We start from the raw sequence: 15472 nt of genomic DNA on the forward strand, positions 1-15472 counted from the left end.
GCTCTTGAATGTCGCGTTGAAGTTGAGGAAAATGTGCAGAATGATGCACAACACAGGCGCCTGCTCTTTGTCCAAACTCCGTTTGAAATCATGTTGAATTGTTTCTGAAGTTACTCAGAGTTCTGATGGTAAATCTGTTCTTGTTGCTGCACGTGCATCTTGTACATACGCAGAGGGGGAGAACGTCGGGACACGTACGGTCCGAAGGACTCATATATAACAAAAATCTCAGGCTGCATGTCTGTCGGGTCACAGAACACACACGTGTAGCTGTTACATGTCAGTTGTTACATGTCAGTGACAGAGAGTAGTGGCAACTAAGAAAACTGTGGAATGAGAAATGGACAAATGATTTTTTGTAGTTGAAGAAAAAGGACAGTAGCTGTGTTTACACTGTTTATATCTTTTCCAGTAAGTTTAGTTTTCATTAGTTATTTGATGCTATAAAAACGGGTTGAGACGTCATGATTGACAGCTGCATCTGCTTCCAAACGATGGCAGCGTTCATGTCCGGGATATTGTGGCTTCTTCTCTGGATAGTGAGAGAAAGTGGAGACCCGGCGTTGAGGTTTCATATGAGAGTACTGAACACATCACAAAAGGAAAACAACAGACGTGTAGCTTCCAAATCCCAGTTTTATTGGTCGTTGGATTCAGGTGAACCAATGGCACAAGAGAGATTAATCCACAATATTGAAAAAAAACATACAAAATAATAATACAAAAGGACGTTCCAGTTATACAAAGCAAAGATGTGGATTCTTTTTCTTTCCATCTTTTTTTTTTTTTTTTTTTTAAACTACAGCCCAAAAACTCAAGAGTAAGGCACAGTCATTACCACATGTTTACCCTCCCACATCCGTTTGTCTAAGCATTGGTCCCGGTTACCCTGGAGACGCTGGTTTCTCCGAGGATAACCAGTCCTCTTATTCGCTTAAGATTCTCAGCCCTTCTCGCAAAAACGGTGAAAACTTCAGAAAGAAGACGGGATGGACTTGGTTCAGAGTCGGCTACAATAACGTGTCATGGTCCTGCAGTGATTGTTTTTTTTTCCTGTACTGATTTTCCACATCAGAGGAATGTTTTATGATGAAGAGCCCAATAACTCTGAGCTTAGTGCCAAGGTAAACTTCACTGTACTGTAAAAAAAAAAGAAAAGAAAAATGAGGAAAAACCCACTGCTGCTTTACGCATCATGGAGAAAATAGGCCGAAAAAGGGTTGAGAATCATGGAGGGCAGGACCCATGGGTGCAATGTGCTACACGACTGCATAACATCCCTTCTCCACCTGCACCGACGAGTCAGAAACATAAAACATCCAACAAAAATAAAGATGTGGCGTCGTGACACCGCTCAAAGCTCGGACAGAAATTAAAAAACAAAGAAAAAGCAGGTTTAGGTCGTTTATTTGTTACGGGCACTCTCGCAGCCCTTTTGGTTTTTGTGGCAAGGCTCTCAGGTGTGTGAGATGACGCTTCTCGACATGTTAGTAGCACCAGTTTCCAGTTACGTGGGTCGTGTGTGAGATGACGGCTTGTTCATCCAGTTATGAGAGGCTTGGTGTGGATAAAGGCTGAGGTTCAGGTTTGGTTGAGGGATTCAAAGAGCAGCTTTTAAAAGGATCTATAAATCATTTCACTCCCGTTGCTATGGCCACCGACTGTACTCCTACCCATGATAATGTCTGTGCCTTGGACATAGAAAAAAAGAAATTTATCCAACTGTGTTTTCCACCTGTGAGTGCAGTGAACATACGTGGCCGCACCGTTTTTATTATTTATTTTTTTTTAATTTTCTTTATACAGTTCTGGGGACAATGGGTTGGGGCTTGTGGAGGGAGGGGAAAGGGAGGATAAGTGTTTTAACTTCCTACATCCTGTTTGGTTCAGGAAACGAGACGCCTCCGCCAACCACAGAGCAGGAGTACACCACAGGAAACTGGTTTACATTTCAATATTTTACACTTGAGATGAGGAGACGAGGGGCTTTACACCCGTCAGTAACATTGTGTTCCATATCTTTATCGTTATAAGATCCACTCCAGTTATATCACACAGAGGCCACGAGGCCCGCTCATGAAAACAAAACATACTCGGCTCGGTCTGGTGGAGGCAGAAAATCAGTTTCCACGTGAACCAATCAAAACAAAAACTCACCCACTTTCTCTTTCTGCAGCTGAGGCTTCATCCACACGACTACATTTCTCCCAACTTCTGTTTCTGCCCGACTCAAATGCAGCGCTGGAGTTTTCGAACTAAAAACGGGACCAGCAGCATTTTCAAACTGAAACGTGGAAGTGTGGATGTAGCCTCACGAGAGCAGATTCGATCCAGGAGCAAGTCTGTTGTGGGAGATTGGATCAGGTAGAAGTGGATCTGCCCGGACCAGACCAGGTCGGACACCATAAATACTGCCACCATGCTGCTCACACCGATAACAGGTAGAAAGACGAGGGGAAGAGAGGGGGGAGGGGAGGGGGCTCTTTAAACGTGGCTCTGCTCTGCTCTGGGGGGAGGGACGGCCCAATCGCAAGGCGAAGGAGGGAGGGAGTGAGTGGCAGGTCGAGCAGCGAACCAGATTGGAGCAGAAAAAGTGCACAGCTCCTCGGTAACTATGGCAACAGATAAAGGTCGGCACTGCAGAGCAGAGCTGGGAAAGGGAGGGAGGATAAAAGGAAGGAAAGGGAGAGTCCGGAGAGAGAGAGAGGCCTCTCCTTCTCCTTCTCTTCTTGTCTCCTCCTTCTATCCTTCCTGTTCTCCCTGTGCAGTTTATCAACATAAGGTCAAAAGTAAAGGATATGATGGAGGGAGTGAGAGAAGGTGTGGATAGGTAGATGTATGGACAGGTAGTGCTGTCATGCTGGGTCGCTACACTTCATTCAATCATCAGCATCGCAGCAGTGGGCAACCGTATCCGGTTGCCGTGGTTTCCCCCAACTCCCCCTCAGTACTCCCACAGCGTGGCGGTCTCCAGGCTGTCAGCGTTGGCCTTCAGCACCCCGGCGTGGTCACCGCGGAGGTACTTGCCATCGGCGGCGTGGCGGACAGCCAGCTTGTTGTAGTCGCAGAACTCGAAGAGGAAGTCGACGGGCGTGTCGCTGCTGCTCACCACCGACTGCTCGTTCCCGATCATCCAGTATTTACCCGTGGTGTCTGCAGGGAGAGGAGAGGGAACGGGAGGAGGAAAGGATGGATTAGAGAAAGAGTGAGGGAGGCGGCACGTGTCAGTCAGGTGGGGGAGGGTGTGAACACAACAAAAGGTTTAGCTTAAAATTTGCTTTGTTTGAGTTACAGAACACAGAGGCGGCGAACTCATCCGGATGAAATCCCTCTTTTTGGCACAAACGCCAGTGAATGAGTAAATCCATAATGAGAATCGCTTTAAGAATAAATGCTTTAATCCCATGTGAGCCTGCAGGAGCTTCCTCCAAATCCTCTGACGAGCGATAGATATTTACTGACTGCGTGATGCTGCCGCACAAGTTTCTACCAAACTAAAGTTGCTGCAGCCGCACCGAGCCTGGACGGACACTGACCTTGCAGACTGTAGGCGCCGTCTCTGAACTCCAGAGTGAAGTAGTCGTAGGAGGAGCGGTTGGAGTCCAGCGTCCCCGTCACCTTCCTGCAGCCGATGAAGCCGTGCTCGCCGCGCAGCACGATGATCGGACGGTTAATCAGCTTCATGAGGAACTCCTCAGTCTCACCTGGAGGCAGACGAGGGACGCAGCACGTTTCAGTAAATGTACTTGTGTGGGAATTCAAACACATTTAATTACATTTAAGACTTGGCTGACGTCTGTAGATTAAAAACACTGCTCTGCAACAGCAACATTTAGTTGCTGACTTTTCATGCATCCCATTTAAAACCCTGAAGCTGCCAACAGCTCCTCATCACAAACTGCAGAGTAAAGTGAAAGTTTCAGCTTTGATTCACTGACATCATCCCTGGAGCCTCCTCGGATCTGCTCGTCGACTCGATGTGTCGGCAGAAAACGAACCAAGTTGCTCTAACGACCAAATTCTGTTGGACGCAATAGAAATGAAAACGCGGGTGTGGTCTCTGTAAACAGATTCTCATGTGACTCTGCAGAATCCGTAGCGAGGGATTAGATGTTGTAACAGAAGCTGTTTCAACCGACCCTGATGTTTTCAAACCCACAAGATTTCTCATGTTTCCAATCACCGTGATTCACTTAAAAAGATGCTTCTTTTTAAGTGAATCATGAAAAGAGAACAAACAGAAAGAACCAAACAGTTAGAGGAGTAAACGGCTCCGTGGTCCCGACACAGAGCTTCACAAGGTGCTGAAGTCCAGAAGAGCCATGATTTCATTACTCTCACTGTCCCAAAGTAAATCGCTTAGCCACGGGTCAGCGTCTGAGCGGCCGTTTCCACAAATCACACTCACCCGCTGAGTCGATGGTGGCTGCGAGCTGGCCGTTCTTCTTGGCGGCGACATATTTCCCGTTGGCGGCACGGAGAGTCAGCCTCTTCCCACGCCACTCAATGTCAAAGTAGCAATTAGCCGACCTACAGAGAGAAAGTGAAGGCGTGAGAGGTAAACAGGGTGATCGAGATTTACATGGCACTAATCCAGGCCCGCCCTTAAGTGGGTGTCAGTTGCGAACACACATTCACATTCAGTTCTTTCTGCTCAGGTGATGTTTGTGGGGAGCTGGATCGGTCGGCTCAGTGTGGAGGGATAAGCTCGTCGTCTTCTCTTGAATCAGGTTTTTATTTTCAAATGTTTCTTTAACATTCCTGGATCAGAACTCAAGCTCTGTTAGATTCTCCAAAAATATTTTCCCTGAAACCACGAGAGGACCTGGTGAGAGAACCCATTTTTGCGGTTCAATCTGCGAGGAGTCAACGCTCAAGAATGCGATGGAGGAATTTAGTGAGAGAGCTCTGCAGTATGACGACCCCCCCCCCCCCCCCCAGAGTCAACGACCATCTCTGCTCCGTCTTATCTTAAAAAACAAGGAGTTGGGGAATCAACCTCAGGGTTGAACAGAACAGACTTTTCTCCAAACAATCAAACGCTGGATCAGATTATTGTTGTGCTCTCTGTCACATCTGTTTCAAATCTGCAGATTATTCTGGGTAACGTCCTCTGCATTAGAAACAGAGATTTTCAAAATAAAGAGTCATTTCAGGACAAAAGCTAAACCAGGTGGCGTTCTACTTATTAGTCAAGAACAACAAGAGTAGATTTCTACGAAGGCAGCTTCCGCTCCTGAATGTGTTTTGAGGCCTCAGAAGGGAAACGGTACAGCAGCACAGGGTCAAAAGTCAAAAGGGTTGAGGGTTAACAGCCTGCACTCTCGCTGGACAGAACCACTGGAGGAAAATGGCTCCCTACAGGTTTCACAGAAACACACACACACACACACACACACACACACACACACACACACACACAGCTCAAATTACAGAACAGGACTACAAACTAAAAGCTGTAACAGACTCTGGCTCTGAAAGGGCGACTGATGGAGCAGCTGTTCTTGTGGAGAGTTTTTGTTTCAGAGTTTTTAAGAATCTCTAAAATTGAGAAGTTTGAAAACGCTGCAGGCTCTGTTTCAGTTTGCAAACTCTGGGGCTGAGTTTGGGTCTTTAAGGTCACGACGTAGCCTTCGCTGATTCGTCAGGGTTCTATCACTACGACTCTCTTCTGGAAGTTAAGCACCTGGCCTTAGTCTCGGCTTCCAGTGTAGAATATAACGTGGATAATCAATTACAAGCGTTGCCGACCCAGTTGTCTTTGCTAACAGCTGTTGCGCAGTTAAAGTTTGTATTTTACAATAATGCATCTGTTCACATGTGGAGGAGATGAGCCGTTATTTGGGGATTGTTTTAGTTTGAAAATGCTGTTTTCATATTATGGATGTAGCTTTAAAGACAAATGATAGCGTGTGTGATTCTTACTTGGTGGAGGCGGTGCACTGCAGGCCACCATTATTAGTCAGGGTCCAGTATTTCCCAGCAGCAGTCCGGAACGCACACTTTCTGTTTTCGCGACAAATCTCCACCTGGAAAACCTCCTGGTCGCCTTCCTCATCCTGATTGGCTGACAAGTCCATACCTGGGTGCAGAGAGGAGGGGTTAAGTTAAAATACAGACAGGCAGCGGAGTCCAATGTGGATCTGAAGGCTACAAATAGCCACAGCAGGCGACCATTATAAAAACAGCAGTCCAGATGTAGACACACACGCACACACACATCCTCTGGTCAGGATCAGACGCACTAAATGAGCAACATCAGACAGCTTTGACCAGTGAAAGCTTTTTCAAACACACACACATCTGCCAGTGCAGACAGACCCGCTGCAGTTCAAAGAATTAGTCGTCATGGTGGATCATCACTAAACACTTGAGAATCATTAGCAACAACCATGACTGGACAGAACAGCTGCACCTGAAACACACAACTATCCTCATCATCACTTTAAATCAGTGAGGAAACAAGAATTATATCAGGTTAAATGTGTCTGTTAATAAAAACCATGTGGGACCAATATCAGGGCAACAATTGTAGTTTTTAACAGATTCATTGAAATAATGAAAATAATTTAATACCGATCACCCACAACATTAAACATGGCTGTAAATCTGCAGTCCATACAGTTAATGTGTGTGTGTGTGTGTGTGTGTGTCCATCACCACTGTATGTATATAGTATCCAGACCTCATTAAAATCACATCAACTTGCTCCGTCTCTTAAGAGCAACAAAGAGGTAAACAAACGACCATAGGACGAACATATACACAACCCACCAGTGGACCACTCCCTTCATATACACACACACACACACACACACACACAGACACACAAACACACACGTCATGCCGCACAATGGCAGCTATTGTATATGATGAAGTCATGGACCTATAGCCAGAGGGCTGAGCAGACAGAGAGAGATGAACTGTCTGTTGGAGCGCTGCTGTGTAAATGTGTGCAGAGAGAGAGAGAGAGAACCAGACAGAAAGAAAGAAAGAAGTGTTTGAGAAAACAAACCAACTCTCATGTGCCCCCCCTCCCCCTCCTCCATCTCATGTTTTCCATGTTTCTTGTTCTCTCAGTCTCAGAACTTCGCTCACACTGAACTCGTTAAAATCTGCAAAAAAACAACCTAATCGGGTTTGTTTAAAACTGGAAGTGAAGCTTCTTCTCGTGATCTTCATCAACTGAGAGTAATGAACAATTTGATCCAGAAAGAGACAGTATGAAAACATATAGGGGGAGATGATGCTTGTTAATTAGATGAAGTTGTAAAAAAGGTAGATGGTAACCTGAGCCACAGCCGGAGCGCAATTGGGAAACATCACATTAATATATTAATGACAATAATAACCATTATATTAGCGGCACTTTATTCATCATTCTCTCATGTTTACCATTAATTTGACATTTACCCATCGTTCATGTACAGAACGCACACTTGAATTGATATTTTGTATTAAATTGATATTTTGTATTGAATTGACAAGATGTGCAGCGCTTGTCTCCAACTGGAGCCAAAAATATATACTTCATATTAAACATTAAGATCCCAGACGAGCCCGTTTACCTTCAGCAAGTATTGCATAGGTTTTTATTCACTCGAGAATAACTGCTCACATTTTACGTCTGAAAGAAAAGAAAGAAATACACATTACTCTCCTCTCCTGTCGAGTGCTAAAGACAATTTAAGAACTCTGGCCTCTGCAGACAGTTTGATTTTCTGCAGAAATATGTGGAGACACACACACACACACACACACGACTGAGAGGGAGAATATAACTGACCATAATGTGAACCACATGGTGCGGTGGGGGCGGGTCAGAGAAAATTAAATATAAGTTTAGCTGCAGCAGACGCAGAGGGTTTGAAGGAGGAGCATTAGAGGAGGAAAAAAATGAGGAGGAAAGACTCTGATTGACGACACCATCATCATTCATATCACCAAACCGTCCTCTAATCCTCGGCTTCCTGCTCGACACACACACACACACACACACACACACACACACACACACACACACACACACACACACACACACACACACAGGCCCATTTATTACTACATGAGAGGAGGGAGCGTAACCATCTGCTGCGGGATGCCTCAGCCCACGAGTGATTACCGACTCACCTACTACATGAATGAGCTCATTCCAATGTGCTGCACAAAACGTCTGAGGGAAAACGTCTCATTAGTTGCCTGGTTACTTATCAAGGACTCGCAAAGTTACTATTACTCTTATTTGGAAAAGCTAATTTGGAGCATTTGTTTGTGGAGAAATTGTTCTGAGATGCTGAAAAGAAATACAACCACAAAATCTACTTTGAATTTGATTATATGAAAATACACCAGGAAATGAACAAGGTGAACCCTTTATATGCTGCTCAGCACATTGCATCACACTGTCATTACACAGAGTGAGAGGAAGATAAATTCCCCATCATCTAATTTGAATTATTATCAAATTATCATTTGATATTATCATTATCAAAGGTGCTTTGAATAACATTAAAAACATAGAGCTACAAAGGTAGTAGGACAATGTCAGCTGCGTTAGAAGGAAGTGTTCCGCTGTTTTCTGTAGTCAGAGGTGTAACATGTCACACACACACACACACACACACACACACACACACACACACACACACACACACACACACACACACACACACACACACACACACACACACACACACACACACACACACACACACACACACACACACACACACACACACACACACCTGGAGTCTGGTTCAGTTATCACAAGTAAAATAACAACATTGGTGGTCTGACACGTCTGACAGAGACAAAACACTCTCAGCCCTGAGGATTGTGGTGCTTCATAGAGAGGCTGTGTGTGTGTGTGTGTGTGTGTGTGTGTGTGTGTGTGTGTCATAGTAACTCAAACACGTACGTCTATTCTGATTAGTTTGTGAAGCTCACAGGGCTCATGTAGGAGAAGGGACGAGGGTCTGAGCACTCAACGTCAACCTCATCAGCTAAACACACCCAACAAAGTGACCACACATCCAGAAACCTCCCAAACCACCTCAAACACAGAGACACACACACACACACACACACACACTCTCTTGAAAACAACCCCTCTATCTTTCTGTCCACCCCGCCCACCACATTCAGCCTGATGGCGGCAGGCACAGATTGTTGGCTTCGGTTACTGTGAGCCAGCACCAGAGGCCTGCTGTGAACGCATGCAATTGTATCAAGTGCAATTGTGTGTGTGTGTGTGTGTGTGTGTGTGTGTGTGTGTGTGTGTGTGTGTGTGTGTGTGTGTGTGTGTGTGTGTGTGTGTGTGTGTCCGTCCCATTGTTCAGCAGGCCTAACTGAGGAGGCGACCGGCTGGAGCACAAACAGGGAGCCAGATCCTCAGCCTTTGTTCTGATCCAAACACACACACACACACACACACTACCAGCCAACGTACACACTGTGCTAACTGAAACACACACACATTCTCTCACACACACACACACCCCTACTTCCTCCAGCAAATTGAAAAAAACATGTCAAATTAAGGCCAGACACAGTGTTGTGCCCCAAATAGTTTGTTTAATTGATTGAAGAGTCAGTCTGTGTTCACTGTGCTGCAGAAATCAACTGGAGTAACGTCGGACTGTGAGTTTGAGGCATTAATGTGGAGACACACCCAGAGCTGAGCGGAATGACACACTGGAGACCAGCTGAAGTCTAAACCCACAATAAAGTAGCTGACATTAAGGAGGACAGGCTCCCTGGTGCTGTGCAGCCGGCGTGAGGCAGCCCCCCCAGCCCCTGGCACGCTACCAACACACACACACACAAAGAAAAACACACAAACATACTGAAGGTCTGTAAACACATAAAAGCATCAGCATGCACACTAGGACAACAACTGGACACTACACCAAGGATGCATAAACCGATTCCCTCGGTTTTCTTCTCTATCGGGTTGTATGAGGGAGAGATTCATCAGCCGTCACCCTGCGGGGTTTAACTCACACCAGCCAAGGTCGGAGTCTGATGTCTCGTTTCCTGCCAGCGGGGGGGTGAAGGATGCAGAAAGAGTGTCAGGGCTGAATCGTAGCCAGACGCAACATGGAGCCACATCTTTGTTTTTCAAACCTCATACGACACAATACTTGATTTAGAGCCAGATGGTGAATCTGATCTGACCCGATGAGTGGTTTTCATCACTTCTGAGAGTTTGCACTGGAGTCAGCACAGATCAGGCCAACCCAAACCCTGGAGTCTGACAGTTTGAACTAGTAACGTGTCGTAATCTGAACGCAGAGCGGCTGCTTTAACAACTAGAGCCACAAACGTCAGCTCTTCAATGATTCATTTAACATTTATTAGTGTTCTTGCTGACAGATGAGAAGATCAAATCCACTTTCAACTCCATGTAGAACTAGAATTGTTGTCACGCCAGAGTCAGGCTAGCTGTTTCCTACTGATTTCAGTCTTTAAGCTGAGCTAAGCTAATGAGTTACGAGCTTTTTCAAACATTATTGGGCATTCCTGCCTTTGATGGGCCCACATGTCTGTGAAATATGGAGAGAGTCTCGGTGACATGCAGCAAAGAGGAGCTTTGGACCGGTACAAATGGAGAATGATACGAATCTCGCTCAGAGTGTGAAAACCTCCGACGTTGCTGATGCCCTCTTTTGACGCATATGGAGACGGTTTAAATCGCACAGGCTCGACTAGACCGTCCCACTTTGAAGGATCCTCCAAAAAAAGGCCTTTCATCACAGAGCAATGAAGACTTCAACTGCTGGATCCGTCTCTGTGCTTTGGACACAAACTGTTTTTCAATGTTTCACCTCAACTGAACTGAGGGGACTTGAAATAATCGTCCCTAAACCAAAAGGTCTCATTTCGGTTCAGCCTTCGTGGCCCCGAACAGCCTGTGTAGTCAGTGTCCTAGAAAAAACTGGGACACAGATTTAGTTGTGCAAATCCCACTTTCCAGAACCAGGGGATCACACGTCCAGAGAACATTCAAGGGGAGCTGCCTCATTGCCTTTAAGCAGATGCCGTCAGGATTTCAATGGTTAATCAACGGTTACTGTGTAAAATAAAAACAGCGTGGTCCCAACGGGAATCGAACTCTGCATAGACCATTAGGAACCGAACAGAACAATGAAACCCTGCTGTCACCTCACCGATTGGCCTGGAGGACCATCAGCTGTACAGAGCTCGGTGGTCACACCAGGAGCCGACAGGATGTGATGGACTCTCGTCCATTTAGCTGATGACAAACCAGCGCTCAGTCCTCACCCGCACCTCAGTTTAGGGGCAGAACAGGCCACGTAATGGCCTGTGGAGCTCCAGGCTAAATATCTGATAATTGTATCTCAGTCTCTATGAGGGTCGTTAAACAGCCTCTCAGGGAATTTGTGACCAGGGATGAGCAAAGTGGACATTACGAGCCGGAAACGAGCAACAGCACAGGGTCAGATTAACGGCTGCTGTGAACGCTGCGAGCACGAATTAGGGAAGAGCAGAGACAGAGGCTCCGCTGTAATGGTTTCTGACATTACGAGGAAAAACATCAAGCTGCAACGTGTTTGAGTTTAAACGGAGTCAAGTTAATTTAATGTGGCTTCATTTTTAGTTCATGGTGAATCAGGAAGTAAAAAAGCAACGATGATAGATTCATAAATGACAAATTACCTGAATTTAAAAACTGGAATTTACTGCGTCTGAGATCACCATCTTAATCAGCAACAATTAAATGCGAGACATAAAATCCACAGTTTTGATTGGACAAAGCGGCTTTTGAACTGACCCACTTGAGCTGCTAATAAAAACCCAGCTTCAACCGCCATGTTGGCTGAGGACCGCCCGGCGAAAAGCCGCCACAGAGATGGGCCGCGAGCAGCTGTCGGTTTTAAAAACATCTGGAGCCAGTTTAATTCCACTCAAACATTTAATCCACGTCACGATGATCCGGTTGTTGGCGAGTTAAACGTGGTCTTCAGACCTCCTGCTCATTAGAGACAGATTTGAGCTGCGGGGTGGCAGACAGAGCAGCGAGGACATGGGTCCAATCACCCAAGAGAGCAGCCAACCCGTGTCCTTGCGCAAGGCATTAGACTAGCTATAGAGTTCACTTAAGGGATGTCAGATATCTGTGGCACTAAAAACAGACTCAGCAGAACCACTGCCACCAAATGCAACAGATGGAGACTTTATTTCTATAACATCAACATCTCAAGATCGTACAGGTCTGCTGCCAGTTTCATGTCATTCCATAGATCAACGGTAACGTGCCAACAAAGGTGCGCGAGAACGAAAATGTCCAAGTCAGTTGCTTTGGACATTTTCTGGAACTTCTCCTGGTAAAAATCTCCACATGAGCCAATGTGAGAATTCAGCAGGAAAAGGTCTCAGCTATGAATTTCTATGAGATAATATTTAATTCAACAGCCGCCTTCAAACCGGCCTCCATTTTGTGCCTGCGACTGAGAGAGGAGTTCACTCCTGTCAGAGAGAGAAGTGGATAAATATCCCAGTGACAAGTAAACAAAGCGAGGCAACAGAACAAACAGACTCAGGACGAGAGAGAGACCGAGGGGAGGAAAATAAAAGGATGGATGGATCATACTTTCTGAAAGAACCAAAACCACTGAACCACACAGTATTCTCTCCATCTCTCTCCTGTAACCAGGAACTAAATATAGATTTAAAGAGCATTAATTACAATATTCCCATCATTCATCACAGACAGGACAGCACCACGGTCTCTCTGCTTCTCAACGTTTTCCTTGTCTCAAACCAAATCCCAACAATAATTTTTTGTGCAGAGTCACAGGGGCGTTTAGGGCATGACTCACACGTTTCCATCAAAACCAGCATCTTTCTTCAGTCAAATTCAGGGAAAGAGACAAAAGACGGTTGTTTTATTTCAACACCGGTCCAGTGTGCAGCATGAGGGACGGCGCTGACCCCAGACACACACACACACACACACACAGCAGCCAGGCCTGAAGGCTGCAGTCCCAAGGAGGAGTGGGGGAGGGGGAAGAGGAGGCTGTGGAGGACAAGGCATGAGGGAAGCTGTGAGAGAGATGTTGAAGAAGAAGAAAAGAACAATGAGGGGAGAGGTGAAATGAGGTGAGAAAGACGTGGATGGAAAAACGAAGCAGGGGTGAGGGAAGAAGGAAGGAAGGAAGAAGGCGGAGGGACAAACTTGTATCTCTGCCCACTCCATGTGCGTCTCTACAGCTGAGACACACATGGACAGAATTAACACACACACACACACACACACACACACACACACACACAAAACACTGATAAAATCTGACAAAAACAAAGAGAAAGCAACGTTCAAGTCAGAAGTGTGTTCGCCTGGAGACGGTTCTGACCCAGTATTGGTACCAGCCAGGTCCATCATCAACAAACACCCTGAGTCTGAAACGTCAACTTCTAAAGAAACACCAACCGACCTGAAGACGCCAGATTCTTTCAAACCTGTAGAAAAATTCACTTTTACTGTTTTTACAAAGCATCCTGTGTGAATCCCTCCTCTCACCTGTACCTTTGAATGATGCGTGGCACACGTGCACGTGGAACATGTGTTTACATGTGACACTGGAGAGATGTCAGCAAACATGGACATTTACACGGGTGGAGCAGGTAAATACATAGAAACATGCGTGTGCAGATTCAGGAAGGCCTGCTGGTTGTGAACATATAGGCCAACATTAATGTGTGTGTGTGCACTGTGGGGGGGGGGGGGTCTGACATTCCATCACTTTAAGGGGATGACACACACACACACACACACACACACACACACACACACACACACACACACACACACACACACACACACACAGTGTTCCATGAAGCACCAGGGCTGCAACACACACTCACTCTCTCTTTCCCACACACCCAAGCACATTCAGTGACCCAGAGCAGCACTGGGCCTGCAACACACACACACACACACACACACACACACACACACACACACACACACACACACACACACACACACACACACACACACACTGACCCATGCAGAACCGGGCCTGCAGCACACACTCACCGGACCACCACACCCACCTTGCCGGGTGGAGACGTTCCTCTCGTTGGCCGCGGTCAGCACCACCTGTGGGTGACTCTGCTCCAGCACGAACAGCTCATCCTTGCCCACGCGCGCGCTCTTGCCGGACTTCATGGTACCGGAGGGTCCGGAGGGCGCGAGGTACCGGCCGCCACAGTCCCTGAAGGCCACCTTACCGGAGCGGAACTCCAGAGTGTAGCCGGTGCTCCTGTCCGTGGTGGCGAGCAGCGCGCCGTCGTTGCTCAGGAAGCGGTTGTCGGAGGTCTGCAGGTGGTACCGCTGCTCCCGGAACACCAGCGTGATCATGGAGTCCACCCCCCACGGGACGTCCCGGTCGATGGCGATCTCGTCCACCTTGGAGCTCAGGTGCGCGTACCGCTTGCGCGTCAGGCTGAAGATGTTCACCTGCGGGTGCATGGCGATGTGCACGCTCCACTTCTCCGCCACGGACGCGGTCTGGGCGAAGCAGATGATCCGGTCCTCGGTGCCGCCCAGGTAGCGGCCGTGCGACTCGGACTGCAGCGACCAGCGGCCGTCATCGTGCGCGGTGATGACGAAGCGGCACTCCGGGCCCGGGGTCTCGCTGTCCCCGGTGACGTTCCCGTCCTTGTCGGCGGCGATGTACCGGCCCAGATGTGACTTGAGGACGAAGACGTTGCCGCTGGACTCGTCGCCGCTTTGCTCCAGAGTCCAGATCTGCTTCTTCTTCATGCTCGAGGCGGACGCGTTGATCTTGAAGCCGAACGTCTCCGCCGTCAGGTACTTGTTCCCGCAGTTGATGAGACCGAACTGGATCTGCAGCATGTCGCTGGTTCCGTTGGCGGAGCCGTTGGTGCTCATGGTCGGATCTGTGCGAGCCTGGGACCGGACCGGTTCTGTGGGGGGGGGAGGGGGATCTGAGAGTGCCTGTGCGCTCGCGGCTGAAAGGGTGAGATGATGCTGCGCTGCCTCGCGTGCTTCTCTTTGTTTGGGGGGAGTGAGTGTGTGTATGTGTGTGTGTGTGGCTGAGAGGGAGTCCGTGAGCGCGCGCAGTGCTCTGCCTGTCTCAGCAGCGCGAGCCCGCCGCCACAGCTGCAGCATATATAAGCACCGGTGACGTAACGCTGCAGGCCACGCCCCCCTCCGATGAACAGAAATCTGGGAGCTGAAGTGAACTTTTCTTCTGAGAGTTATTTCACTGAAACTTCCATTAAATCTGGTTTTCAGACCTGCACTGAACTCCTGACACCCTCCACAGGAGCTGGATGTCAGAACGCAAATGTCCGAGTGAGATCCTCCAGAGTTTCTCCGGAGTTTCTCCAACCAGCCCCCTGGTAAAAACTCCAGAGAATGTCCGAATGAGCCGGAGTGAGAAGATGGCAGGAGATCCTCCGCAGGATTCGCTGCTTCGTG

The 15472-nt window shown here is 47.5% G+C and overlaps 1 protein-coding gene across 1 annotated transcript; it reads right to left on the bottom strand.

Annotated features, from left to right (window-relative positions):
- Positions 1–618: 618 nt before the first annotated feature.
- fscn1a (fascin actin-bundling protein 1a) lies at positions 619–15133 on the bottom strand. The gene is made up of 5 exons (XM_069524881.1): positions 14080–15133; positions 5926–6082; positions 4409–4530; positions 3537–3704; positions 619–3153 (listed from the first exon to the last, which is right to left on the bottom strand). The coding sequence occupies exons 1-5, from the start codon at positions 14918–14920 to the stop codon at positions 2945–2947; spliced, it is 1497 nt and encodes a 498-aa protein (XP_069380982.1). The 5' UTR covers positions 14921–15133; the 3' UTR covers positions 619–2944.
- Between the last annotated feature and the right edge of the window lie 339 nt (positions 15134–15472).

Source organism: Paralichthys olivaceus, chromosome 5 (genome assembly GCF_024713975.1).
Source record: "Paralichthys olivaceus isolate ysfri-2021 chromosome 5, ASM2471397v2, whole genome shotgun sequence".
NCBI lineage: Eukaryota > Metazoa > Chordata > Actinopteri > Pleuronectiformes > Paralichthyidae > Paralichthys > Paralichthys olivaceus.